Raw genomic sequence first — 25,956 nt, 5'->3', positions numbered from 1 at the left:
GCGCATAGCATACACCAGGGTGGATACACAGGCTCAAGTGGCTGTGGTAGGCAATCAGGGTGCAGCATGGTGATAGCCTGGTTCTGGACCGTGTGCAGTCACACAATGGGGCAGCGCATAGCCAGATTGGAGCACAGGCTCAAGGAACTGCAGCGTGTTAGACAGGAAGAAAAAGTGCACCGCTTTTTTTTTTTTTTTTAACTGCAAAGGCAGTAACAGAAAAAGAAAATAGAGGCACACAGGCTGAAGCTGCGGCAGACGAGAGCTCAGTTAGTAAGAAAAAATAAAGAGAAGGCCAGACACACCGAGATGGGTGGAAAAGTCTACTTGACAGCAGGGCAGGTTAGAACACAGCCCCAGTGGAGGACACATGGCTGATGTTGATCAAAGGTGGGGTGGCAAGCCGAACTCTGGCGGAGGAACAGTATTCTACTTGAAGGTGTAGGTTGAAGGCAAAGCACGCACAGACCAATATTGCACAGGCAGTCACGCTCATATGACAGACACCTAAGAAAAGACGGCTGTGACACAAGTGAAGCCAGTCGTGAGAAAGAAAAAAGACACTCAAATGGAGCCGCTGATTCCACAGAGTGGCAAGCCAGCTCTCCGCACGAATGCAAGGGAACTGCAATCGAATCAGAGGAGTTCTTTCAAAATACACTCAGGTTAGCGAGAGAGATTGCTTACCTTACATAATGAGTGGCAAAAGAGGACATGAGCTCCGTGGAGCAACTACTTATTCCCTCGGCAGGCAGGACCGAGAACATCACTCCACGGAGGGGGCTATCGGCAGCTGACATAAAATGCTCAATGAATACCTACCTAACACAGGCATATCCCAAAAGTATTGGTTAGTGGTCGTCTTCAAATGAAAGGGAACTTTAAACAACCAATACAGGTCATTAGATAAGGGTCTTCTACACTGAAAGGTACTGGGTTTCTGAGAACCCTGATATACAGAATAATAACACATTGTTGTAGGGGGTTTTAACATTTGTGACAGAGCTCTTTGATACTATCGTTTAATTGTAATATTACACAATTGGCATCCATACATAATAAAATAGTACAGACATGTTAAACTAAATTCTTTGTTTCTAGGTGTTTGTAAACCAAACACATTTTTACTGCTGTTACTTTTAAAAAAAAAAAGTAATCCTTACTTCTCTATTACATAACCATTGTGTAAACAAAAACAAAAGAGAAAGTATTTACGCTGTAATTAAAAGCACTGCAATCATCTTCAATGCATAATTAACACCCAAAAAAACCCACCCCATTTAAAGCTGCAATGCCCAGCAATCATGTTAAATTTTCTACTAAATAGAGGGAATGTCATGAAAAACCATGACATACTGTATTTATCTAATCTGGCAGATGCGGCAAAAACAAACAAGCTATCAGGCGAGACTGTTATCCTTTCACTGCTCATCACCCATTAAATCATTCTTAATCGATTACCAGGTGACTTTTTAGTACATTTTACCAGAGTTTTGCCTTGAGCGCACACTGCTGCAGACACCAGACAGCTGGCTGTCCTGTTTGTTTACATTCCATGAAGGTACTTTCAGCTGCAGGCACGGATGCTGCCTCCCTCCTTGAATATTCTGGTCACTCCATGAAACAGGCATGTGCTCACTACTACCTAGCCGCTGGAGTTGAGCAGGTTATTCATGCCATCTGCAAGCTTGGCTCAGGGAAGCAAAACAAAAGCGTAAACAGATTGAAAATAAATGTTTTATGTTTTTGTAATACCGAATAACATTTTACAGGAAACACCTACTGTCCTTCTAAAATGAAAAAAATGTAAAATGGTAGGTACTGCACCTTTAACTCGCTCAATTAAATAACACAGAGAAAGGCATGGAAATATTACATGAAAAAAAAAAACCCATTAATTAATTAATTAATTAATTACGGACAATACTACCTTTCAGGCATGCATTTGTTTATACTCGTTGTAAACGCTGTAGTGTCCTAATAACATACATTTTTACACAAAAATATAATTCCTTGGGGGGGTGGGTAGTTTACATTAGTCTTCCATAGTTTAGACTTCTGAGCATTCTACTTTTCATAACGCCAACCTTATTGTTTGTTTATATACCCCAAAGGGAATTTTGGCTACCTCTCCCTGTTTAAACATGCTTGCCCTTACTCTATGCCACTTACAAACATGTACACTCATGGTACAGCACACATTTACAAAAGGGAGTTGTTTGTTTTGTTATTTACCAGGAACACATAGGGTTTATAAACAATCTTCCTGAATGAAAAATAGAAGTACATATTGTATGAATATGCCCTTGTATCGTTAAAATATAAAGGTACACATTTGAAGCAAGTGTCATATCAAAATACTAGGACAAAATATAACAGTATCAAATTAGCAAGAATCTACAACAATTTAATTGGTCCTTCTTGCAGCTAAGTTCTTCCTGGCTAGCTGGTTAGTTACAGTTGTTTTGTTCTCCACTAAGTATATTGCCACTTGGTGAAGTCACTTCCTCATTACACTACTTGTTCTATCCAGTTTAAAGCTACAGTTTGTCTTATTAAATTTTTTTAATGTTAGATCATCTATGCATATTACCTTTTTTTACCAAATTTAAATAATTAGAAAAACACATCTTAAATGATTAAAAAATACCCCATTGTCTTTCATATTTTGATATACCTGACTCAAAATTATTAAGTAAAACAAGAATGCTAAAAATGAAGCACTCATGAAAAAGAAGAAGAATGCACCACACAAAATCACAAAAAAAAAATAAAAAAAAAAAAAATCTGTAAAGTGATGTTTTTTTGGAGTTTTTTGCAGGGCTAAAAACTGTTTATTTAAAAATGTGTTCTTTACATATAACCTTTTTAATGTTTACAAATGTATACAATTGACTGCAAAGTAGACATTCCACAGAATGTAGTAAACAGAAACTAACCTAGACTTTGCATTCCAGAGGTAGAAATTCATTTTAAAATAATATGACATGGTCTAATATAAGTAACCCACATTAATAAAAGATAACTGGGAAAATAAAACCCTGTAGGACTATTGTAAACCCATATATTGCTGACTGCTGTTTTTTTTTTAGTACATATCCCTTATTATTTTACCTAATAAAATGCCACAATTCACTTTTTTTGTCTGCTCAAGGGACTGACATGCACAGATATATGCATACAAAGAGGGATAAAAACAGTAATTGTACACACATGCATGGAACTGGCTAATGCCTGTCTTATCCGCAGAGCACGTATACAAAATGCTTTTTTTTTTAGTTAATTTTTGATAACATAAAGATGATCATAGCAGTGGAAAAGAATGTAATAGAATAGCAAGTCTGCCAAAGAGTTAATCAAGCATCAAGCAAAAAGAGCAAAGAGGCTTTCTGGTCACTTCATCCTATTACTGTGCATTGACGGTCCTTACCAGCCCAGAAGCAAAGAAGACAGCCAGTAGAGCCACACAGGCTCCCATCACAATCAGAAGCAGAAACACAATCAGAGGGTGCTGCTGGCTCATGCAGTAGTAGGACTCGTATAGCCAATCTGTAGACTTCTCTTTACCCGTGGCATTTTCAGTCCTATCCAGCAAATAGCGTCTCCTTCTCATCGCCTCTTGCCACATGGAAACTGGTTTGGGTTGAGCTACCTTCTCCTGTTTAAATGTTATGCCCTCACTGACTTCTTTTAAATTCAATGAACCTGTATGCATCCGATATGCTGGCAGAAAAGCTTGACACGTAGTCTGTAGCATTGTCCCAGCAACATGTTGAACTGGAATGAAGTAAGTGACTGAGGGAGGGAGAAAGAAAAAACAAAAGAGAGAGATATGGAAGGAGAGAGAGGGGGGAGGGACAGAGTGAGAGTTTATTGTAGCTGCACTAAGTGATATCAGTCGTAGGAATCCAGCTTTCTGCTGCTCGATCAGCCTGATGATCAAGCTTTGCACTGTGTATGTATATGTGTGTGTGCGTCACACAGCTCCCCTTATCTTTTTCCATTTTAATTACTCTGTATTTGTCTCACTGGAATGTCAAGCTGATTCTTCTCATTTTAGTTGGTTTGTAAATATTTTCCTTAAATCAGGGATCTAATCTGTCCTTGTAAGTTGGCTAAAAAGAGAGTAAGGGGATCATGAGAATAACTATTGTGTTACATATAGTACTATAACTGCAAAAGGTTAAAATTAGTGAATATAGCATCTCCTGCCCCCAGGCTAAAACCGCGCTACATAATTAATGTCTTGCAAATTAAACCAGACATGCTTTTTATAGTCTGACGAGAAGGGTGAACCACAAGTTACTCCTACATAATGAGTAAAAGAAAGAAAAAAACAACATCAGTTATTTCTCAGAAATGAATTACATGTGATTCGTGATCTCACATATAACAGTAGGAAGATGTCCAGCTTACACATACTGTGACTGTCTTTAATCTAATTGATCCACATGCACATACTGGAGGTTTTTTTTAAGTCCGTTTTGTTTAGATATATAGCAGTGGTCAAATGTGTATAGAAGTGACGCATGCTAGCTCTGAGTCACCACTCAAGGGTTTTCCAAACATCATTTGTGTGGCAGCTAGGCAATGGGGCTCTTGTTGGGTTATGTTAAGGGTTGATTGTAGACACGCAGTTAGGGGCGAAGAAGACACGTATAAAATTTGTTGTGTAACGTTTTATCATTTTTTTTTGGTTTGTTTTTAAATATTGAATTATTGATTTTACTTCATTATTTGCGTATTTATCTGCATCAGTTCCTATATACAGTGAAAGTTATTATTATAATTATTATTGTAAGTCACGTCCCCCTTGGAACCTATTAGCAGCAACTACACTTATAATGTAGCTGAGAGTGTAGATCTCACACTCAGAATGTCAATGGCAAAGCATTCTTAACATTTAAATCACAACAGGTTATGAAAAACAAATTAAAATCGTTAATATCAAGTTTTCTTAATTCAGATTTAATGACATATGAAATGTTGATAAGTGTTCGGTGGCTACCTTTAATCACTATGCTGTATTCACTGGGAGTGTTCATGTGTTTTCTGCACTGTATTGAATTTACATGGCCTTACTTAATGCAAATTGATGCAGGAAAATTATTTTAGATGGTTAGCTGTGCTTCAGCCAGTTAACTGTGAATTTTGGTAAATTGTAGATTCAGAAGCATAAAAGCCTTGTTATTAAATGTATTCACAAATGCACTTAAAGTATTTACATTAACATGTACTTTACTATTGTAAACAGATAATTATAACATACTACTATATATGTAAAAAATATAATTAAACATGTTATGCTATTTTATGTACAGTATGGGAACTGCAGTATACAAAGGCAAAACCTAGTACAAATATTCCTAATGTTGCATCATTAATGTAGACATCTATTCTCAATTGGTACAGTGTTTGTGAAGAGAAAACCTATTTAAAATATTTCAAGCAAATGTAAATGCTATGATAGATAATCTCTTCACACTCCCAACCTGAAATAGTGCAGCAATAACTAATGTATGTGTCTCATTGACATATGGGACCATTTTTCTAACATGACTGCCACAGTGAATCATTGTTTTAGTTGAAATTAACTTATTTGTACCTTCTCTCAGCACTTCGTCCCAGTGTAAAGCTGTTAAACCACATTGCTGCTGATTAATATTAAACATTAATTATATGACTAAAAAAAACTGGTGTAATGCCTATTGGGAGTTTTGCTATATGGGACTATTGTCACTGCAGTAGCACAATTAATTCCAGCACCAGAAGCTGGATTCCAAGTTGCAAATTGCAAACAAGCTATCTTATGAGGTCAATTTTTCAGCTAAATTTACCATCCATCCATCTATCTACCTCTTTTGCTTGCCTGTCTGTCTATCAATTCAACTAAGAATAGCATATTTATATTTTAATATACTTGTTTATTTGAACACTCATCTAAAATTAAAATCCTTTAAATGTTAAACATACATGGCTTTTTCTTTAGTGACCACACTTTATTGAAACTATACTGCTTCGTTATTAAAAAATACTGTGTAACCTATAAATACCAGTAGAATTTGTGTGAAAGCACACAATTTGTAAACACAGAAGTTATCACAGAGCTGTTTTTGAAAAATAGATGACTTCAGACTGCCGCAGGCTAAATCTTGCAGTTCTCTTTTCTCGTCATTTTGTGGCTGACATAAATGGCTGCTAATCCCACTCTGATATCCTTGGCTGGTAAAACATTGGTAAATATATTTTAAAAGTAGAAATGGTTCATGCTTCCTTTGCTTTGAATTAAGTATATATTCATTGACGGAACATTTTGTCTATGTCATTAAATTCACAAAAAAAAAAAAAAAAAAAAAAGAAATCAACTGCAATAGACTATTCATACTGATTGAATAATGGTCCCTTTCCTCTGTCTCTTCCAGTTACTTCTTCATCAGTCTCACATTTTCTTCTGTTGTGCTGCTTCTGTGTGCCTGCTTATAAAGGGGATTAACTCCTCCCCTCAAACCATCCTACCAATGCAGTCAGTTCACTAAATGAAATCTTGTACCTGACCCTATGGCAGCACTTCACCTTGCCTGCCCAAACAAACTACAGTTCCCAGCAGCGTTGGCTTCACTTAATTCAGAAAGTGATCAGACTGCTTTTACATTAATTTTAAAAGGGTTTATATACAATCGTGTCTGTGGCGATATCTTTTGAAAACAAGCCCTGCAGCCCCATAAGCATTGTACTGTTAGAACCATGCTGCATTATTAATTTATAATTCACTGGTCGCTTACAAGGGCTTGAGTAGAGTAGTATAAAAGGGGTTTGATTTGAGGAATTGGGTACTTGTGTAACAAGGAATTAGAGACATAAAGCTGGACAGCTTGAGAAGAAAATAGCTGGATAAGACGTACGATGTGAAACACTCTGAACTCTCAGGCCGGTGCTGAGCGGCTAGAGAATGAGAGACAGAACAAATAAAGACAAAGCTCTCAGTCCAGGTTGTTAGCCAGGCAGCGTCTCTTAGCTGCTGGTCAAACAAGGAGAATGAGAAGACAAACATAAAAGACACTCTCAACGAGAGACATAAAAGACAAAGGGATAGATCCGTCACTACTCAGTGCAGCATCATCAGGCAGCATGGCTGGCAGCTGGGCGGCATGGAGAGTTAGGATAAAGTGTCTCGGGTCCGTGTTGGAGAGACGAAAATAGAGAACCCACCAACCCACCCCCCACCCCCCATGGCAGGACCAGGCTCAGCAGGTGGGGACTCAGCCAGCTAGAAGGGGCAGAAAGGTGCTTGGACCTGAAAAGAAACTAGGGAGATGGGATAGCAAGGTTGTGGCCTTGGTCAGGCTAGCACATGAGCTATGACAGAATAGTTGTGGCCGGGGGTCCCCTCTAGCCGGCGAGGAACCGCCGGGATAGGCAGTGACTTGGACAGGAGGCCGACCCGGTGGGTTGGAGGAGTGAAACTCACTTCCCCCCCAAAAGAAGAACCCTCTTCTCCCTGCAGCACCGCACCGTGAAGATAGGGAAGAGACCGCTAAGTCGCACTCATAGATAAGAGAAAGCTGTAAAGGAAGAGAAAATACAGGGAGAGGTTAGTATGACGGGCTATGGATTGGAGGCCATCCACACTGTGGAGAGGAAACCCCCCCCCCCCATTGGGATGAAACCTCTAGAGGACCTGGCGGAGAGGGTGCCCCCACTTCGGGCATACTAACAAAGGACTTTTGAGCTGCTGCAATGTCTGAACGGGAGGATCTGATGTACAACTCGACTGCTGAAGAGGCCCAGCGCCCCATGTTTTTTATCAGGTGCTGATTGACTCCTGTTCGTTCTGCGGATGTGTCTGCTCTGATACGGAAAGAGTGAGAGGAGTAGAGACTTGAGGATAGCCCAGTCTGAGTCAGGAGGGAGTTGAGGTTGTTCTTGAGGAGTCAATAAAAAGAGGATCCGTATGAAGACAGGAAATCTTGGAGGTGAGGTATTTAGTTAGAGCAGAACTAGGCCAGAGAGAAGAGTCAATTTTTGAGAACTGAATGTACTGTCCCTTACGAAGCTGATCTGTTTTGGAAGATCTGATAAAGAGAACGTAATGTCCCCCAGGAATTTGGGTGAGGTCAGAGCACCGCAATCCTACGGCTGGGAAACTTGCGGATGTTGGCACAGAGAACTCTGAGCAGCGAAGGAATCAGAAAAAAGCAGCTAAGCATAGTGCTTCCATAACGATGTCATCGAAAGGAGTGAAGCAACTATGGTGAAGAGTGGAGATGAGAAGAAAAATATCCAAAGAAATGGGCTGTCTAGAAGTGGAGGAAGGAGAGAGGCTCTTCTCCATGCCTCGGATCATCAGGCGAACCTCAGGTATGGAAAGGAGAGGGGGAGAAGGAATGGACTGAAGGCGAAACTGATACTGAATGCCTGATATGTAGTTTCTGATGGAGGAAAAAGAAGGGTTGCAAGACAGCCTGAGATATGCGATAAAGGCCAGCATATGTTGAAGATTAAAGATTGAGTGAGACATTCGATTCTGGGCGCAGAAGGAGGTGAAGGAGGACCAGGCAGTAGAGTAAGCTAAGAGTGTAGATGGGGCTAGAGCGCTCTCCATAAAACAGCAGGCAGACTGGAGAAGACCAGAGAGAGAGGAGTTTAGATGAATATTAGCAGGCTGAACGGAGGCGCCTGCTGCAAGTTGGGATCTGCTCCTGGAACTAAGCTGTTAAACCTTGGGACCTGCAGGCGAGATAAAGTGTCAGTGACATTATTAATGGAACCGGGGATATGGCAGGCCTGAATAATGAAGTTATTTGTCACTGAGATCCAGACCAGGCGGCGGAGAAGCTGCATGATTGAGGGGGATGACGAGCGCCCTTTCTTCATTATATGAACTGTAGAGGAGTTATCACTGGAGAATACGATTGATTTTCTGGGCCATAGGTGGCTCCAGAGCAGGGAGCTTACTACAATAGGATAAAGTTCCAAAAGGGGGGGGGATTTCAATTGAGGAGACAGGGAACAAATTTCCTGGGACTAGGGACTTGAAAACCATTCTGATCCAAAGAATCCTCCAAACCCTGTGTGCGAGGCATTTGTAAACAGGAACATGTCCGGAGCTGATATGGCATCATTGTAAAACAGATAAAGTCTATTCCAGTATATTTTTCCTTCATTGTAAATAAATATGTGATTTGTTAAAATTTAATTATAGCGCTATTAATAATAAATTAATGCAGCATTAATAATACATTAATCATGGTTATAGCAACATGTGGCAGGCTGGCGAGTGGATAAAGACCCAGAGACTGTCTGCAGTTCAAAAAAATACTAATTTTATTATAAACACAAAAATAAAGTGCACACGGGCAAAACAAAGATCTTTAAACACAAATAAAGCAAAAACAAAACTTACAAAAAAAATAAGGTTTCCGGGCTGGGCAATGCCTTCACTTGATTCAAACTTTCAAAATACCAACAACAAAATACCAACAACAAACCACCAACCTGCTTCCTCAACTCCCTCCTCCTTACTGGGAGGCTGAGGCCTCTTTTTATGCCAGGTGGCTAAATGATAATTGAATAATTACATTAGTTGATTGCTCCCACATGGGGCAATCAACCTGGGCAGGGAGGAGAATTTAACTCCATCCCTGCCAGTATTTCCAAGGGCAGAGCCCTGCTCTGCCACACAGCAGTTTTTAAGTGTTCTGTAATTCTGTAAATATTGAATCTAATAATTAAAAAGTACAATGCTTAAGGGGTTGTCAGGTCTTGTTTTGAAAAGATATCAGCACAGAAATTGTATACAAACCACTGGAATACCGTGAGTGTATGCATGTAGGTATGTATGTCTGTTCTTACTCCAGCAGCAGCCTGTTCCTCTCAGCAGCCTGCTACTTATAGGCAACACTCCCTGCTGCACCAGCCACCAATCCCAAGCACGCATGTTTTCCGGCTCTCGACCCCTTGATTGTTGCAACATTTTGTCTACCGATTTGTGACAAATAATGTTGTAACCGGGTCCCGCTCGCTCAGCAAGCCAAGCCTCCGATTGGTCGCAATTCTCCCGTCCCTGAACACCTGCTGCAATTGAACCTTTGACCTCAAAGTCGTTACTATATATATTTACTAGCTCAAAGAGCCAACTTCCCAACATTTCGGTATGTTTAACATGCCTTTGTCAAGGGAAAGTGTGTTTGTAAACAAATATTGGAGGTATTTGAGGCTTTTGATGCCATCCTTCCTATTTAAATTTTCAGGCATCAAGGACTCTGTACATTATCTCATTTTATTTCTCATAAATATTTAATAGAGAGAAAGAGTGCATGCATGCCTCCAGTGATATGTGGTTTTTCACAATCATGTTGCCTTCTAGCCAAAAAGGCTACTGCTTTTCCACAACACAGTTTGTGTGCAAAGTAAATTAAAACCCGAATTAGTTATTTTACACTCACATAGCTTCTGATGTGGCATCTGTGAATAAAGTACTACTGTTGGTTCTCTTGTTCAGTTGGTCAGATTTTTTCTACACTATATTACCTCTGCTCCATCTCTATTGAGCATTGACACTGATACTGTCATCATGATTTTCTGTAGACTTACTGGCATGTGATCCGAAAAACAACACCAAAAAGGACCCAAAGGCATTTATTTAGATTTATTTATTTATTTTAATTATTTCACCTCTCTGTAAGAACAAGTATTTTCAATTAAATCATCTTACTTTTTTGTTTTTGGCAGTACCTGCACAAACACAGTTCATATTTGTGAAAGATGTTTTTTTTTGTTGTTTTTTTCTTTTGTCTTGGCATATCAAATTTACTGAAGTGTGTGGTGATTTCTGTGTAAATTTAACAGAATTATAAAGTTTTAAATTATTTTTATAAATTGAATTTGTTGCTTTCACAAGTAGTACAGCCTCTTCTATAATTCCCTTCATAATAACGAACCTTCAGCTACAACGAACCTGGCCATCCAGGGACAAAAATAAACATAATCAAGATTCTCCTGCAGGGGGTCCTCGAGTCAATCACCTGGTAGAAGCGCAGCCGCGTGGTGTGCAGGGTGAGTCATACAGTGCAAATTCGCATCCTGACTGTGTGAAGTAGGCCGGTCATAACTGGAGACTCTGAAGGGAGTGTCTCAGTAGCCCAGGCGCTGCCGTGGGTTAGGGAGGTAAAACCGTCAGGGACTGTTTCTCCTCACCGAGCTGACATCCACGCTCCAGTTCCTGGGTGAAAAAGGAAGCTGGCTTGATCGTGGGGTCAGAGGACTCCCATAGAATCTTCAGGTCTCCTGAGCCATGTGGGGAATTGCTGCGTTAAGGAGAAAAGCGATTGGGCAATCCAAATTGGGAGGAAATTGGGAGAAAATCGGAAGAAAATTTGTAATTGTAATTGGACACACTACATTTTTAAGACAAAAATGTAAAATTAAAAAGATTCTCCTTCAGGGTTTGTCTTTTTTTCTTCATATTGATAAGGCAGCTGCTGTGAGGAGATTATAAAAAATCTTACAGAAGTGATTATCTAAAGTCCTTTATTGTGACCCCTTGTGGTTTTTTTATTAGCACCAGTAAATCAATTCAATTTGTTGCCTGTAGACCTATAGATAAGCGGAGACGAGTATGTACATCTGAATGTAGCTTTTAAGGTTGTTATTGAAGACAGCACTAAAATGAATATCTGTTTATCCAGATAAAGCAACAATACTGTACAGAGTAGATTGAAAGCTATACACAGTATTCTGAATATCAAATAAACATAATAAACAAAAATATAAACTGCAGGGTGATAAATCTATCTTCCTTAAACAGTTCTTAGAATGTTGTGATAAGGCTCACTGTCCAGCTATTTAGGTGCATGCCAATAATACAGTTCAATTATAAAGCTCATGGATTGTCACAGCCAATTAGGCTTCAAGTTTGGAATCTCTGTAATGGTGGATGCGTTCGAAGCACCCTGTAACAGGGCAAGATCTGCGCTGGCTATCTGACATGTGCATGATCCTGTAGAGGAGGGGTTGGGAGCCCTGTAATCATGATGATGACACAGAGAGGTTCTCTCCCTCTCTCTGAGTGGTTGGGATGCAGGCCTTGGGGGGTGCCTGACCTATAAAAACTGTGCTTTGTTATTCCTCAGCCCCGCCCATCTAGGAAGAACAATTGTCACAACCCTGGTTGTGAGGGACTGGAGAAACAAAAAGGGACAGGCAAGCAAGGCTGAGGAAGACAGGCAAACTGGAGAAAAGACACAAAGAAAAAGAACTGTAATACATACCCGAATCAGGACGTGTGTAGCTAGCGGGGAAACCCTGGGCAAACCCACAGAGTATAGTAGGGGAATATCAAAGCGCAGGCTGTAGACCTGAGCCGTGCGGGTAACGATAGTGGGGTAATGCTACAAAGAGCAGCACCTTTTATTTGTAGTTTTGTTATTGTGTTTTAATTTTCCTTTTTACTTTTGCCCTTTTGTTTGTAATATTATTTTGAGCACCTGCATGTGCACCACGAGTGAACGGCCAACCTTTTACCATTGCAGGTATTGGGTTGTGCTCTGGAAACAGTGCCACCTTGTGGTGGAAATAAATCAGTGCACCAAGCGGCTTTTCAACTAATGTTCTGTCTTATATCCAGTGATCTTCCACACCTTCCCACACACTCTTACTGCATTCCACTTGAAAACAGGTCATTAGTTCCAAGAAACTTATGAAACGAATGTTCAAAATTTAACAATAGAACCGCCACGTGGGTCACTTTGACCCATACATTTAACTACTTTGTTATGAAAATAAAAGACAAACTACCGGATACAACTCAAAAGTTGTATTCATGAACGTCATATCTAACATTTCAATAGAAGAAACACCATATTTACATGAAAAAAATAAACATAAAAGGCATTATTTTCAAAAGTAGCGCATGAACAGCATGACGACAAAAAATGAAAAACTATATTAAAATAAACATTTTAAAAGAAACTATAGTGTAAACAGATGTAAACATGTATATGTATATAGAACATTGTAAAAACAATTTATTTATTTTTTGTAAATAACATAAAAAAGTAAATATAACTTCCGGTATTGAAAGTGAAAGCATTTTGAGCATCTGTATCATTTTTTATTAAGTGTTCGACCTAGCAGCTTACTCAGTTACACAGTCCACACAGAAAACATGCTTCTCAATTTTTCCTATGCATTTACTACAAACTTCCTTTTGACAACAGGTGCAGACATCCGCAGTTTTATTGTCATTGCACTTTGCTACCTGGCACCTTTTCCTCTTGCTTGTGCCAGCGAGTCAATCACTGGGTGAAGGCAGAGGGGCATTTGCAAGCTGCTTTTTCTGTTTCTGATCCAAATGTTTCAGCTGAAGGTCCTTGGCTAGCTGTAAGATGAATTCCCTCCTGCTGATGTTGATCCCGGTGCATTTTTTGTACAAAACATAGCCATTTATGGCTGGCAGGTCCAAAACATTGTAAAAAAACAGCCACAGTCCATCTGCAAGAACCACCTTTGACAGAGTACTGCCGAGCCAGCTGGTCCAATACATCCACTCCGTACTTGGTGGCATTGTAGTCCTCAACAGTCTCTGGCTTCTTTTTTCCACCGGTCCCAATGGCCACTGAGCTGTGTAAAGAACTGATAATCAGCTATTTTTTTTTGTTTCTTGCACCTGTACATACTCAGGTTGGCACATTCGTTCTGCCTGAGCAGTGCATGAAGTACAGTAGTGCAGTCAAGGCTTGAGCAGGTGGTGATGGTTCGCGTCTCGCCTTGATCACTGTTCCTACAAGAGTTGTGTTTTTTCTTCTTCAACTCCCTGTCCAAATGGGGTGAAGTGAACCAATTGTCTGTGGTGACATTTTGTCCCTTCCCCAAGTATGATTCCATAAGTTAGAGCACAACGCTGTCTCCCAGTCTCTGACCAGCAGGGTGCATTTCATCCTTTCCCAGGTAAGGGAACCCATTCACCAAGTACATAGAATCACGTCCACAGCCAGGCAGAATTTTATTCCGAACTTCTCTGGTTTGTTGGACATGTACTATGTCCAGCGACATTGTACTTTGGTGGGAAAAAGCTGCTCATCCACAGTGATGTTTGCTCCTGGCTTGTAGCAGGCAATGCTGTTTTCAATAAAGCCATTCCAGACTTTGGAAGCCATTTCAGACTTTGGAAGCCCATTGTGTTGACCAGTATCTCTCCAAGTACTGGCTTTTGCCCCCGTACGCACCACAAACATACAGGATTGCAATGGCCACTTGTAACTCCTCCACAGACAACGTCCAGGAAGCATCATTTTTTACCCGATGTGTCTCTGCTACTGTACAACACTGAATGTGCAGTAGCATTGGCATATCAATCAGTAACAGGAACGCACTGAGTGGGGTATCAATGTTGCGTTTTGCGTGCGGTGTTGGACCTGATGTTTCAGTCGAAATATATCCAGATGCACGTCTTCCCACAGCCTCACGACCTGGATTTATAATGTACCAAACAGCCCTGTTCTTTCCTGTCTCCTGAATGTTGCTTCCAGTAGCTGATGCAGCCGTTGTCGTTGTCTGTGGTGCTGGTTGGCCAGAAGTTTCCACTTGGGAAGCTGGAGCTTGAGAAGTTGCGGCTGCAGACAGCAAAGCCACTCCTGGCACCACAGGTAATTGCCCGAAAGTGGAACCTCTGCCACGTCCACCTGGTGGACCCTGTTTGTTGAAGACCTGCTTGCAATTCTGACTTCGCTTTCACTCCCGGAACTGCTCGTTTCTAGAACCCTGGAATGGTTGCTGTCATTGTCACTCAGATCCCATACATCAGACACATCTTCAGGCAGTGTGAAGCATTTCAATCACCGTTCTCTTCTCAATCTCCATCTTTCAGCTATTTTACTTTCATGCCTATTCTTTGTCACTGTACTTGTAACAATTAATTGCTAGGCAAAGTAACTACGTGATGACATCAGAGATACTGTACTCTTGCGAGTTTTCTTGCGCTTGCAAGGATTAGGATACACATGTACATGCCCCTTTATTGTGAGAGTGACTGTAATGCAATTGAACAGGCAAGACTGTCGACAATATTAAAAAGAAAAACGTGTATTGTAATACACGGGTCAAAGTGACCCTCGTGGCGGTTCTAGGTAGAAGTGTGTGATGAGTCAAAGGGGTTTCGGTCTGCAATTCAGCCTCCCAACAGTAGAAGGCATCAAACCAACTCGGGACTTCCCTTACCAAGGTCTTGTGACCATGACAAAAGTCATCTTTTTGAGGGGCGGCACCTTGGTGAGGGGCGGAAGTACGAGTATGTAAATTCCAGCCACTGGAGTCAAGTGAAATTAAGGATACCTGTCAGTTTGGGATTGGTGATCCACTGACTACCGGGTGGGGTTTGTGTCACGAACGGAGGCCTTACTAACTTGGGTCTTTTCTGTTTTTATTCCTTTTTGTTTTATTTTTGGATTTAAGCAGAGCACGAAGAGGACTAAGAGGCTTCCGTTCCTTTATTTTTGATTACTCCAGCACTCCCTCCCTCACATCCTTCTTTATTATTTTTCTTTTTTTTCCGTGTAATATTAAATAAAATTTTAATTTTTACACGTAAATCACTGTCTGGAAAATCCATTTTAACTCACACGCCTCACAAAGTGCTTATAAAAATTTTATTTTTTGCAAATCTGGTTCTCAAACGCTGTCAGGATATTTAAGTCATATATATAGGAAAAGTCAAGAACGGACATGCACATACAATTCACAATGGAAGAGTAATTAAAATTTTAAATCCAAAATGGGTCACATTGACCCACGTGGTGGTTCTAGTGTTAAATGATTTATGTACAGTAAGCACCCTTGAAGCAATCATCTCAGTTTGTAATTCTGTTTATTAAGTAGTGACACAAAGGTGCAGCATATTACAATGCCTTCTCAGGGTGCTATTCATGTGTGTAGCAGGGCAGGAGCCCTGCACATGAAGAGTGGGTTTTGTGCACATATTGTAAATAGTATTGCTCCAGGGAAAGCCTGCCTGCTATGTGTGATTGCTAGCTGTGAATAATCAGCAGGTAGGTGTGCTCAGAGTCATGCGCGGGCCCGGTTTTTATTAACCACTTCCGTCCCGGACCCGCTACTGCAGGACCCAACCCGAACCCGCAACCTGCTGCAGAACCATCTTCTTTAATAAGACCTGCAAGCCGACCGAAACACGTAAATGTTTGTCCTTTACCTACTGCCTACGTCGACTGACTCTCATGCTCTTATATTCACACACAGATATCTCTACCATTCTCCATAGATTGAGTTTATACAATAGGCTATACAGCATGGTAGCTTTCTCTAGTGGTCCATAAACCATGATAAAGTTCACATTTTGACCTGAACCCGACCCGCTTTTGTGGGTCATCGACTTATACCCGACCCAATGCAGGACTCTACTGTGGCTACTGCATGCTCAAACTTGTATGTATACCAAGGGAGGGGAACCGAGTTATGTGTAACTCCTAAGCTACAATAAAGGTAACTAAGAAGTAGATTCCCCTAAAATCCTGTGTCAGTGTGTTTGTTGCATCGCCACAGCCACCGCATTACCGACGAATTTCCACTTGATGAACACTACCAGCCAACAGGACTCATCACACGTGGATGGCCACAACCAACAATGGTATTGAGGGTTGGTATTCAGTGGTACTGTGGTACCTGCAGTGCCACAAATCAAACAGAAAGTTCAAAACCAAATGATGAAAGAAAACAGGGAAAATAAAACCCTAACAAAACTACAAATAAAAAGTACTACCTCTCGAAGGATCCCGCGGCCTCTGCAATCCGGTGCGGCTCAAGTTTCCATGACGCTCTCCTATTTCCTCGCTATCACTCATTAGGTTGCCCGGACTTCCCCAGCTAAATTAATGACGTCCCACTCGGGGTATGTGATAAAGAAATCCTACCTTCTGTTGTCTTTTAGAGATTCTTAATTTCAACACTTTGTAATCTGTTTAAAATTCAAACAATACAGCCCTATGTCTGCCCTGAAGCTGATAAGTACAGAATAGTTTATATGTCCACATTGGATATAAAAACAACAAAAAGGGAACTTAAGCTACAAACTAAATGGGTACTGTAATCAAATTGTAGTAATGTACTTATTACAGCACTAAAGTATTATACAGTACACCGTACCATATGCATATCTGTTGTGAAATACATTATTTTGTCTAATTCTGTTCATATATACTGTAGCATTTACAACATGTAAAATGCCTCAACAGTAAAACTTCAACCATCATCATATTGATTCGCCAAGTAGTATAATTTTGAAGTAGAAATCAATGGCATATCTTATCACAGTCAATGTCATGAAATTATTGTAATTTACAGTCAGAGCAATCTGTATGTAATGCAATGTCATTTCATGCAGTTGAAGTGGTAGCTAGCAACCAATACTGAAAACAACTGTTTATTAGCAACTTTGAATAAATTTGTGTGGCTTCTATTAACCTTTTGTTGTGACAGGCAGTCAACATTTTGTGATCTTAATTTGATTTAGATGGTGGTGTTTTTTGTTAGAACGTGCTTTGCTTGTGAAAGCTGTTAAGGTCCCCTAAATGTCTGGCATTACTTCAGTGTTTTTGTAAGAGTATTTGTGATTTTAATCTTTATAATGCATATGTTTGAATCAGAGACAGTAGCTTGTTTTCAACTCAGCAGACGGGGTTTGGAATGGGAATCAAATTATTCATTAACCTGGAAAATGACATCAGTACATTGCTGTCAGTGCCAGTAAGGCAGACTGAATCTGTTTGATATTTCATACATGTTTATGTAATTCTCTAATACCCTGAGATCATGACATATAATCTGTGGTTTAAATTTGATCAGTATGCTGGTTGGCAGATATTCATTGATACTCGTACAAGGGTAATTCCTACTCTTGTTCGGTGCTTTTCTCTCAATAATTTATATAGTATCTCCACATATAAATATATATATATATATATATATATATATCTATATAATATATATATATCTATATATATATATTATAGACTAATCTCTTTCGTCCAGTCGTTATATTTTGCAACAAAACTTGGTACTGGACAACAACCTTTGTACAAATAATCACTGCTTCACCTCTACACCTATGCACTATCAACCACATGTTCACACCCTCTCAGTGATATCACATGAAAAAAATAAAGATACAAAGTGTGTGTTTTTTTTTGTGTGGCTTGTGGACAGAATTACAGATATATTTTCTAGGACCTTGGGGTAAAAATAAAAACTAACAAATCCATGTTTGAATTGTTTTGTTTTTGTTTTTAGGTATAGGTAGAGGCTTTCACAGCTTTTACATGTTGTGTTGTTTTCATTATTTTTTTAAAGCTGTATAAAAACAATTTGAGCAAACCCAAGGGTTTATGGATTTAAAGCAGATATTGACAAATTGTTTAATAGTAACACATTTATAATTTCTAAATTGTGTATTCAGATATGGAATAAGAAAACAATAACAGGAGGGAATGTAACTGTTCAGTAAAATGCATATTGTGGGGAATGTGTTATATATTGGTTGGAAATTATCAAGTGATATATTTACGGAAAGGGTAATGGTTAAATATTTTAAACCACATGTTGCAAATACCCTGACAAGGAATCCAAACTGATACTCTGACAATTCTCTACTCTCTTGGTAAGAAAATTATGGGGGTCAATGCAGGAAATTAACAATGCAAATAAGCAAAGTACTCCTGTTTAAAAAAACCAGCTGCGCCACAGTCTGTTTGTTATCTATTGCATTTTCTGAATATTCATTCATGTTAATTAAGACCTCATCATAATCATTTTATTTAATGACGTGTATAAGATTGAGACATTACAATGAACACACAAAACACCCTCAACCACAACAAGGTAGGTTAAAATATTGTAGCAGTTTATTAGATAATAATACTAATGGTACAGAAAGGAAAAACTTGAAAATCATAATGTGTACACTTCAGATACACACCAATGCAGCACAAGCAAACACTTATTCCTTGAATGTATATGCTTCTATATATGTCGTTTCTCAATAATGTAATTAAACTACAGTACAAGTAGAATCCTATTGCTTTCCTAACATTCAGTACAGGTTCAACATTTCATTCTAACACAGTACATTATCTCCTCTGTCTCAATCTTAGTCCAGGCGGACCTGCGAGCAGGTGATGATGTCACTCTGTTGACAGTTCCCTCATCTCAACTACACAGACAGTGGCCCTGTGTCTAGCGCTCACAGGCAATATAACTCATTTAAACGCAAAACAAAAGTTTGTTCAATTACAATTCTTCTAATAACATATCACAGCTAAGACTGGACTGCAATTGTTTAATAACAATTACACAAGTATACTTTCAAATAAGCACTTCATATGACAATATGAGTTAAGCAGCTTAGTTACTTTTTAACAAGGTTCAAACTCTTAGGTTTTTCATACACCATTTAAAAGCACAATTTAAGATATCTATTTTATCAATTTCTATGTGTTGTAATTTCAATTAATTACTCCAGTTCCACAAGGGAAAGGTAATGAAATTATACTCAACGGTTCCTTGAAGAAGACCCCAAAAGTCTGCAGAACAAATCTTCCGTTGTAGTTAAATTTTCTCTTAGTTTCCACAAATCTTCAAACTCAAGTTGGGGCTCCTTTATCTTCAAAACCCAAGTGGGGGTTTCACACACAGCCTGTGTGTTTTCTGCTTTCCTTGAACGCTTCGCCTCAAAGGCAGACAGTCTCATTATGCGGTGGTTCTGACTGGAAACAGAAGGTTGTATCCGAGCCGGGAAAGGTTCTTTTCGACGCGTAGATAAACTCACTTTCGTCTCTTCTTCCTATCAGCAGGAGTCCTGAACACTGAGCTTTCTTTGACGTTCGTTTATTGCAGGGCACAGAATCTTTTTGCAGTCAAGACGTATAAAGCTTAATGCTACCTTCTTTGATGAAGCCATGTTAGACTCAGAAACCAATTTAGGAACTAAATTGGTAACCAATTCAAAGTTCTGGCTGCAAGTTGTCAGTTCTTATAGGACTTTCACATAAAGCTATGCTTTACCCCCACAACTGTCTTCCATTGTTTTGGCCAATGGGTTGCCTCATGGGTTGCATGGGATGAATACATTATCTAATTGTAACTTTGTTCTGCTGTCTCCAGCTTTCGTTTCCTCCATAAATTCTGATTGGATGCTCCAATCTATTTATGATCCTGTAGAGACACTTTGTGTGGGGTTCAGTTAAAGACCACTGGTCAGAGAGCTCACTACCCCCTCCTTTGTGCTGGGTGCTCGGAAGTTGCTCCAGTCAATAGTTCACATGATGCACTGCATACTGTGTGCTCAAGAATTAATCCAAAAGATTAGTTCAGATATGTACTTATATCAAAAATAGTTATTCATTCCAGGCAATTGTGCCTACAAGGGGGGAGGACCAAAGGATTACTGCATGAAACCCTTACACCCCTAGCTAGATTCCTTGAAGGCGCTGCCCAGCCAGGCCCGTTGGAAGGAGATAGAGTCACAAGGAGGATGCTGGGAATCCGGGTGCAACATTCCTCGGTTAGTTTAGGGGATTTTAATTGGAACAGGAGGTTCATTTTAGTGGAACTAGCACTCGCCATCTGTGGGCAAACTTTTATGTGTCGCTTTGTTTTGTTTTTATTTCCATTGTTGGTACCTAGAGTCAGCACTTCCGTGTGCTGTTTATTAAATCTGTGTGCCTGTGTGGCTTGTCAACACCCAATGCTCTGTGTCTGACTCATTATTATCAGTGACGACCCACGCAGGTAACATCCCCATTACATCGACCAATATATACCCATATGAGAAATATTGTGGTTACAGTAAAGATGAATTTCCTGTCACTCAGATGTATTTTCACAGAAGGTGCTCATGTGTAAAGCCTAGGAGTTATGTTATGTTTAGGAGAATAAATTAACTAAATATAAAATAACCAAATTGGAACTCAGAGATAAACATTTAAATATACCCTCCTGTATTAGTATTAATTAGGTCAATTGCATTTGGAAGGATAATTCCTCACCCTTAAAGAAGACTACTTGAAAACCCAAATTACCTAAAAGGTACTACCAAAATAGCATGAGAAAAAGGTGAGACTGATTTTCTAATTTTTTTCCATGGAAACTCCACTTAATATATATAATCTCTCTCTCTCTCTCTCTCTCTCTCTCTCTCTCTCTCTCTCTCTCTCTCTCTCTCTCTCTCTCTCTCTCTCTCATTATGAGCAACAACAATAATATTCATTCAAATCATTTGTAAATTACAGATAACTGCTCAGTAAGCAGCATTATAAAAAATGCCCTTTGTATTGACACTGCAATTTGCATTTAGTGTTTCTGTAATTAAATGGAGGGCATTGCTGACAATTAGTTCATGTTAGTGTTCATGTTAAGTTTGTAATTATTTACTAGCCTAGGTGCTTAATATAACCATCCACATCAGATTAAAACTTTTCAAACAAGGCAATATTTATTTTTATTTTTTTTTGCATGACTTCATATTATTACAATGTAAAAATAGTCAAAAAGAGAGGCTGTGACTCATTTTTTGTTTGATAAATGAAGCACATTTGTCAAGGAAGAGGTTTAAACTGTTGACCTGTGCAAAAAGCAAAGGAGGAATAATTAGGGTTTCACAGTAATCAACCAACCACATATGGCATAATAAGCCCTTCAAAAAAGGGGACAAAACCTCTAGGAGACATGGATGTGAGATGCTTTTCATCAAGGAAGATATGGTAGCATAGGCGTTGGGTTATATGGGTCCGTGGTGCCTAGGCTCACCAATATTCTGAAATACGGGCCCAGTACCACCAATATTTGAGCTTATATATATAATAATTGTACGTATCTTTTGATGGGAACGATATCTTTATACATAATATTTTTATAATTCCACCTCATAACGGTACAATACGCGAGAAACAGCATACCTGTCAAATAACATTTCACATCTGATTAGTTTAACAGAACAATTACAAATGATGTGAACATGTCCTCCTTCCCCAGTACCTCCCACCCACCAACTTCGTCTTCCACCACCAACCTTTCCCTTCTCGACCTTCCACCACCCACCCAGCCTCCCGCCTGCCCAACCTCCTAGTAGGTAGGTGAGAAAGGGTCGTCATGCTGTATGGAACGAAGGGTGAATTTGATTTTTTTCCAGTTTAACTGATTGCATAATATCCATACTTTAATGTCTTGTCAGTAAGGTTGTAATAGCTGTCTGACTGTAATTTTGACAAGTTAATATATTTGGGTGCAATTTCAAAGAGTGCAGGCAGAGAGGAGGGATTGAAGTTTAGTCCAAATATTTGAGAGATGGTTTTAAAAATAGAGGACCAGAAAGAGATCAACCTGGGACAAGGCTAAAATATATGTATAAGTGATGCAGAAGCTTATCTGCACCTCTTGCAAATTGGAGTCAAGATCTTAGCCTGGTTAACTTTGGACAGGTGTCGCTGATGCACCTGCCACAAGATGGACTTCCAATCATCGTCACTGATCTCGGTTTCTGAGGCCTCATACACGCACACACACTGCGGTTAGCGCAACAGCCGTATTAACAAACTGCACTCGCTGCAGTTGTTTGTTGTACACACACGCCTTTTATTACTGAAGTGAGTGCGCTCCCTGTTTAAACTAACAATTGAACTCGCACCACCATTACCATTTTGTGTGCAAAACATTTTTTTTTTTGTTTAAGTTAATAATCTTGTACATGAGTTTGGATTCACAAGTAGCAGTTTGTATTTTAAAAACAACTAACTATATTTAACAAAATATGACTTTTTTCCGGTTATTTTTTGTTTTCTAAAACAATGATTTTTTTTTTTAAAACACAGTATAACTTTTGATCAAAATATATTAAACTAGACAAAAAACTCGTAAGCCCCTATTTTTTCTACTTCATTTAAGTTTTAAGCTTACTTAAATAAAAAATCTATTCATTGACCCACCAAATAAGTAATTTCTTATTGACACTTCGTAAAAAATAATAAAAAGACCAAGAATTATTGCAGTTATTTTAGACAGTTTATTTTGGCATTTCTCAGTGCTGGCAGGATGCAGACTGTTTATTTTTATCCCTGTCTACTCCATAGTTCTTGTGAACTCAATGATTGCAGGTACTCCAGATTCACCTTCCATGCTGCTGACACTCTTCTCTGTCTCTATGTTGTCTCATGTTCCTCTCACTCATAAAAAGGCAGGGCTTGCACGCATCAGAAGTTATTGCGATGGCCTCTTGAGGAGGCTGCAGACAATTTAAAACACTACAAATATTAGCAATATTAGCAGTGAAGACTGACAGACTTCTCCTGCTCTAGGGGTGTTTTCCCAGATAAAGAATTTAAGATAAAAAAGCAAACGAGTCAGTTACAAATTGTTCCATTTCAGCAGCTGTTCAGCACCTGTAACTGTCTATCAGTGGAGTGGGAGAAGCATGTTGGATACAGGTGCTACTTGTACATTGATGCATGAAGACTTGTGGTCTAAAGTGAAAGCACCTAATGAACAGCTGAAAGCTTGGAAAGGAGAACCATTTTCTTATGTGAATAAGCTTTCATGGAAAATCGCCGTCCAGATTGGAGTCAATTTGATGGGCCCATTACCTAACAGCTCCATGAAAACACTCAGCTGTTGGTCATTGTTGACTACTATACCAAATGGATTGAACTGTTTCCTTTGAGGTTTTCAAAAGCTAAAACCATTTCTAAAATTCACATCAAAGAGATCTTTACCTGATGAGGTAGACCTGATTTTATTATTTCAGATCGTGGTCCTCCGTTTGTTTCCCAAGTGTTGTCCAGTGTCTGTGAACAGTGCAATGTAACTAAAAAACTAACCACTGCTTATCATCCACAGACTTTACAGAGAGAATTAATCAGATTTTAAAGCCTATGATTGCTTCATACATGGAAGGAAACCATGAGAAATGGGATCAGCATCTTCATGAATTCAGGTTTGCTGTTGCTAAGCAGGAATCCACAGGATATACACCTGCTGAGCTGAATCTGGGAAGATTGCTCAGAGGTCCTATAGAGCAAGTCCTCCAAGGTGCACCTGTGAGTCCTGGTAGTCAAGCTTATGTGGTTCTTTAAAACGTTTCCCAGTTACATCAAGAGACATCAACAGTTAGATACAAGAGAACCTAACAAAAGTAAAGAAATTAAGATAAAAACAGAAGAACAACTGAATACTAATTTTAAGATCGTGTATGGATCAGAAGTCACGTTTTATCTAAAGCGTCTAAAAACTTTACTGCCAAGTTTTCCCCAAGGTGGAAATTATCTTATAGGGTAATCAAGAAACTCTGTCCTGTTAATTACTTGGTGGCTTGTGAGGATACTGGAAAAAAATGTCCAATCTATTCATGTTTCCAGTATAAAATATTTTTATCCTATGGCAGAAGAACACGAAGAGTACCACAGACTAAAAGTTATTGAAATGTTTCAGGAAAAAGATGAATGAGGAATTCACTGACTTTACTGAGCAAGAAACAGCCACAACATGTTATGTCTTTTATGGGATGGAGAATATGGCAACTCGCTTAGAAAAGTAACTAAAGCCAGACTGTACCTTTAGGTGTCAATTGAAAGGAAAAAAAAAACTTTATAAACTTGGTCTTCAGAGAGTTGAGGAGAGAGCAGGTTGGAGAGAGAGCCAGGCCGTGAGAGGAAGAGAGGGGCGAGCAAGCAAGAGAGAGATATGTTTCAAGGTGATGGGAGAAGCAAAGCAGCATGATTTCCTTCCTTTTTTTGTGTTGCGAGATGGAAGCTACTGACGGGACAGATAGAGATGCAGCTGTGGATATAAGATGGCGATATGTTTTGCTATATTGAACTGCGTGAGTTGTAGGATATAAAGCTATTGTTTACTTTGTTTTAAAGTTCGTGTTGGAGAACAAAGAAAGTGGATTCGTAAATGCATAACCATATTAGGAGAGAAATCAAATGGCATTTGGGACTGCTTTGATGAGGTCATATATTTCCTTTGTTTATTGAACTGCTGCGGCTTATAAAGAATGTTGCAGGAAAATGATAAAGTGATGAACTGCTGTGGATTGACATTTGATAAATGACTAACAGATGTGTTTTCCTACTGCTGCTGCTGTATTTGTGTATTTATTTGCATTGGACTGCGCTGAAAAAGACCATAGTTAAACTCTGGTGTAATGTGGAACTGTCGTTTGCTGTATAGATTGCTCTTGGTCAGAACTGTGAATCACAATTTTACTGTGTACTTATGCCCTGTTCATTGTATATGAAATTTGAAGCTAGGCTTGTGCATGAATACTTGGTTGGCCTAGAGTTATATATTATCTCTAATATTATATGATCTAAAAAATATTATATCTGATATATCTTATATAACCCAACCTAATACACACAACTAGTGAGAACAAAAACCCAAACTTACTTTGACACCCACCGATATGGGACACGACGTATAAAGGAAAAAAAGATATGTATTGTTACGACTTGAGCTGGAACAAACACCATATATATCTTTAATCACCGATTTTAAGACGATTAATTAACTAATTCCCTCTACTTCCCAAAATTAATTAAATCTTTTAGCACTTTCCATATAAAACTCAAAAAAACAAAGGGAAACCAACTCAAAATCATACTCTTGTGTGTACTTATTTGTCACCCTAAGGCTCGAAATTGTTAATTAAAGATCGTATAGTTAAAAGTGATTCTGCTTACTGTGTGTTTAAAGTTGGTTTAAGTACTGTGTGTGTGTATACAGTACTGTGAAAAAGTATTTGCCCTCTGTCTGATTTTCTGCATTTTTACATATTTTTGACAAAGAATGCTAGCAGATCTTCAACCAAAATCTAATATTAGATATAAGTGACCGTGAGTGAATAAATAACGAAAGGTTTTGATATTTATTTTATTTATTGATTATAGAAAATTATGC

At 39.0% G+C, this 25,956-nt stretch overlaps 1 protein-coding gene across 1 annotated transcript in view; it reads right to left on the bottom strand.

Moving 5' to 3' along the window:
* Positions 1-3,868, bottom strand: part of LOC121314788 (adenylate cyclase type 2-like) — a 155,218-nt gene extending 151,350 nt beyond the window's left edge. The window contains exon 1 of the mRNA XM_041248462.1: positions 3,431-3,868. Coding sequence (XP_041104396.1) covers positions 3,431-3,757 — 327 coding nt within the window. The 5' untranslated portion in view covers positions 3,758-3,868. The remainder of the gene's footprint in view (positions 1-3,430) is intronic.
* Positions 3,869-25,956: the final 22,088 nt, after the last annotated feature.

The sequence above is a fragment of the Polyodon spathula genome, chromosome 4 (assembly GCF_017654505.1).
Source record: "Polyodon spathula isolate WHYD16114869_AA chromosome 4, ASM1765450v1, whole genome shotgun sequence".
Classification (NCBI taxonomy): domain Eukaryota; kingdom Metazoa; phylum Chordata; class Actinopteri; order Acipenseriformes; family Polyodontidae; genus Polyodon; species Polyodon spathula.
The sequence above is the reverse complement of the archived record's forward strand: the minus strand, read 5'-3'. Positions and strand labels throughout refer to the sequence as shown.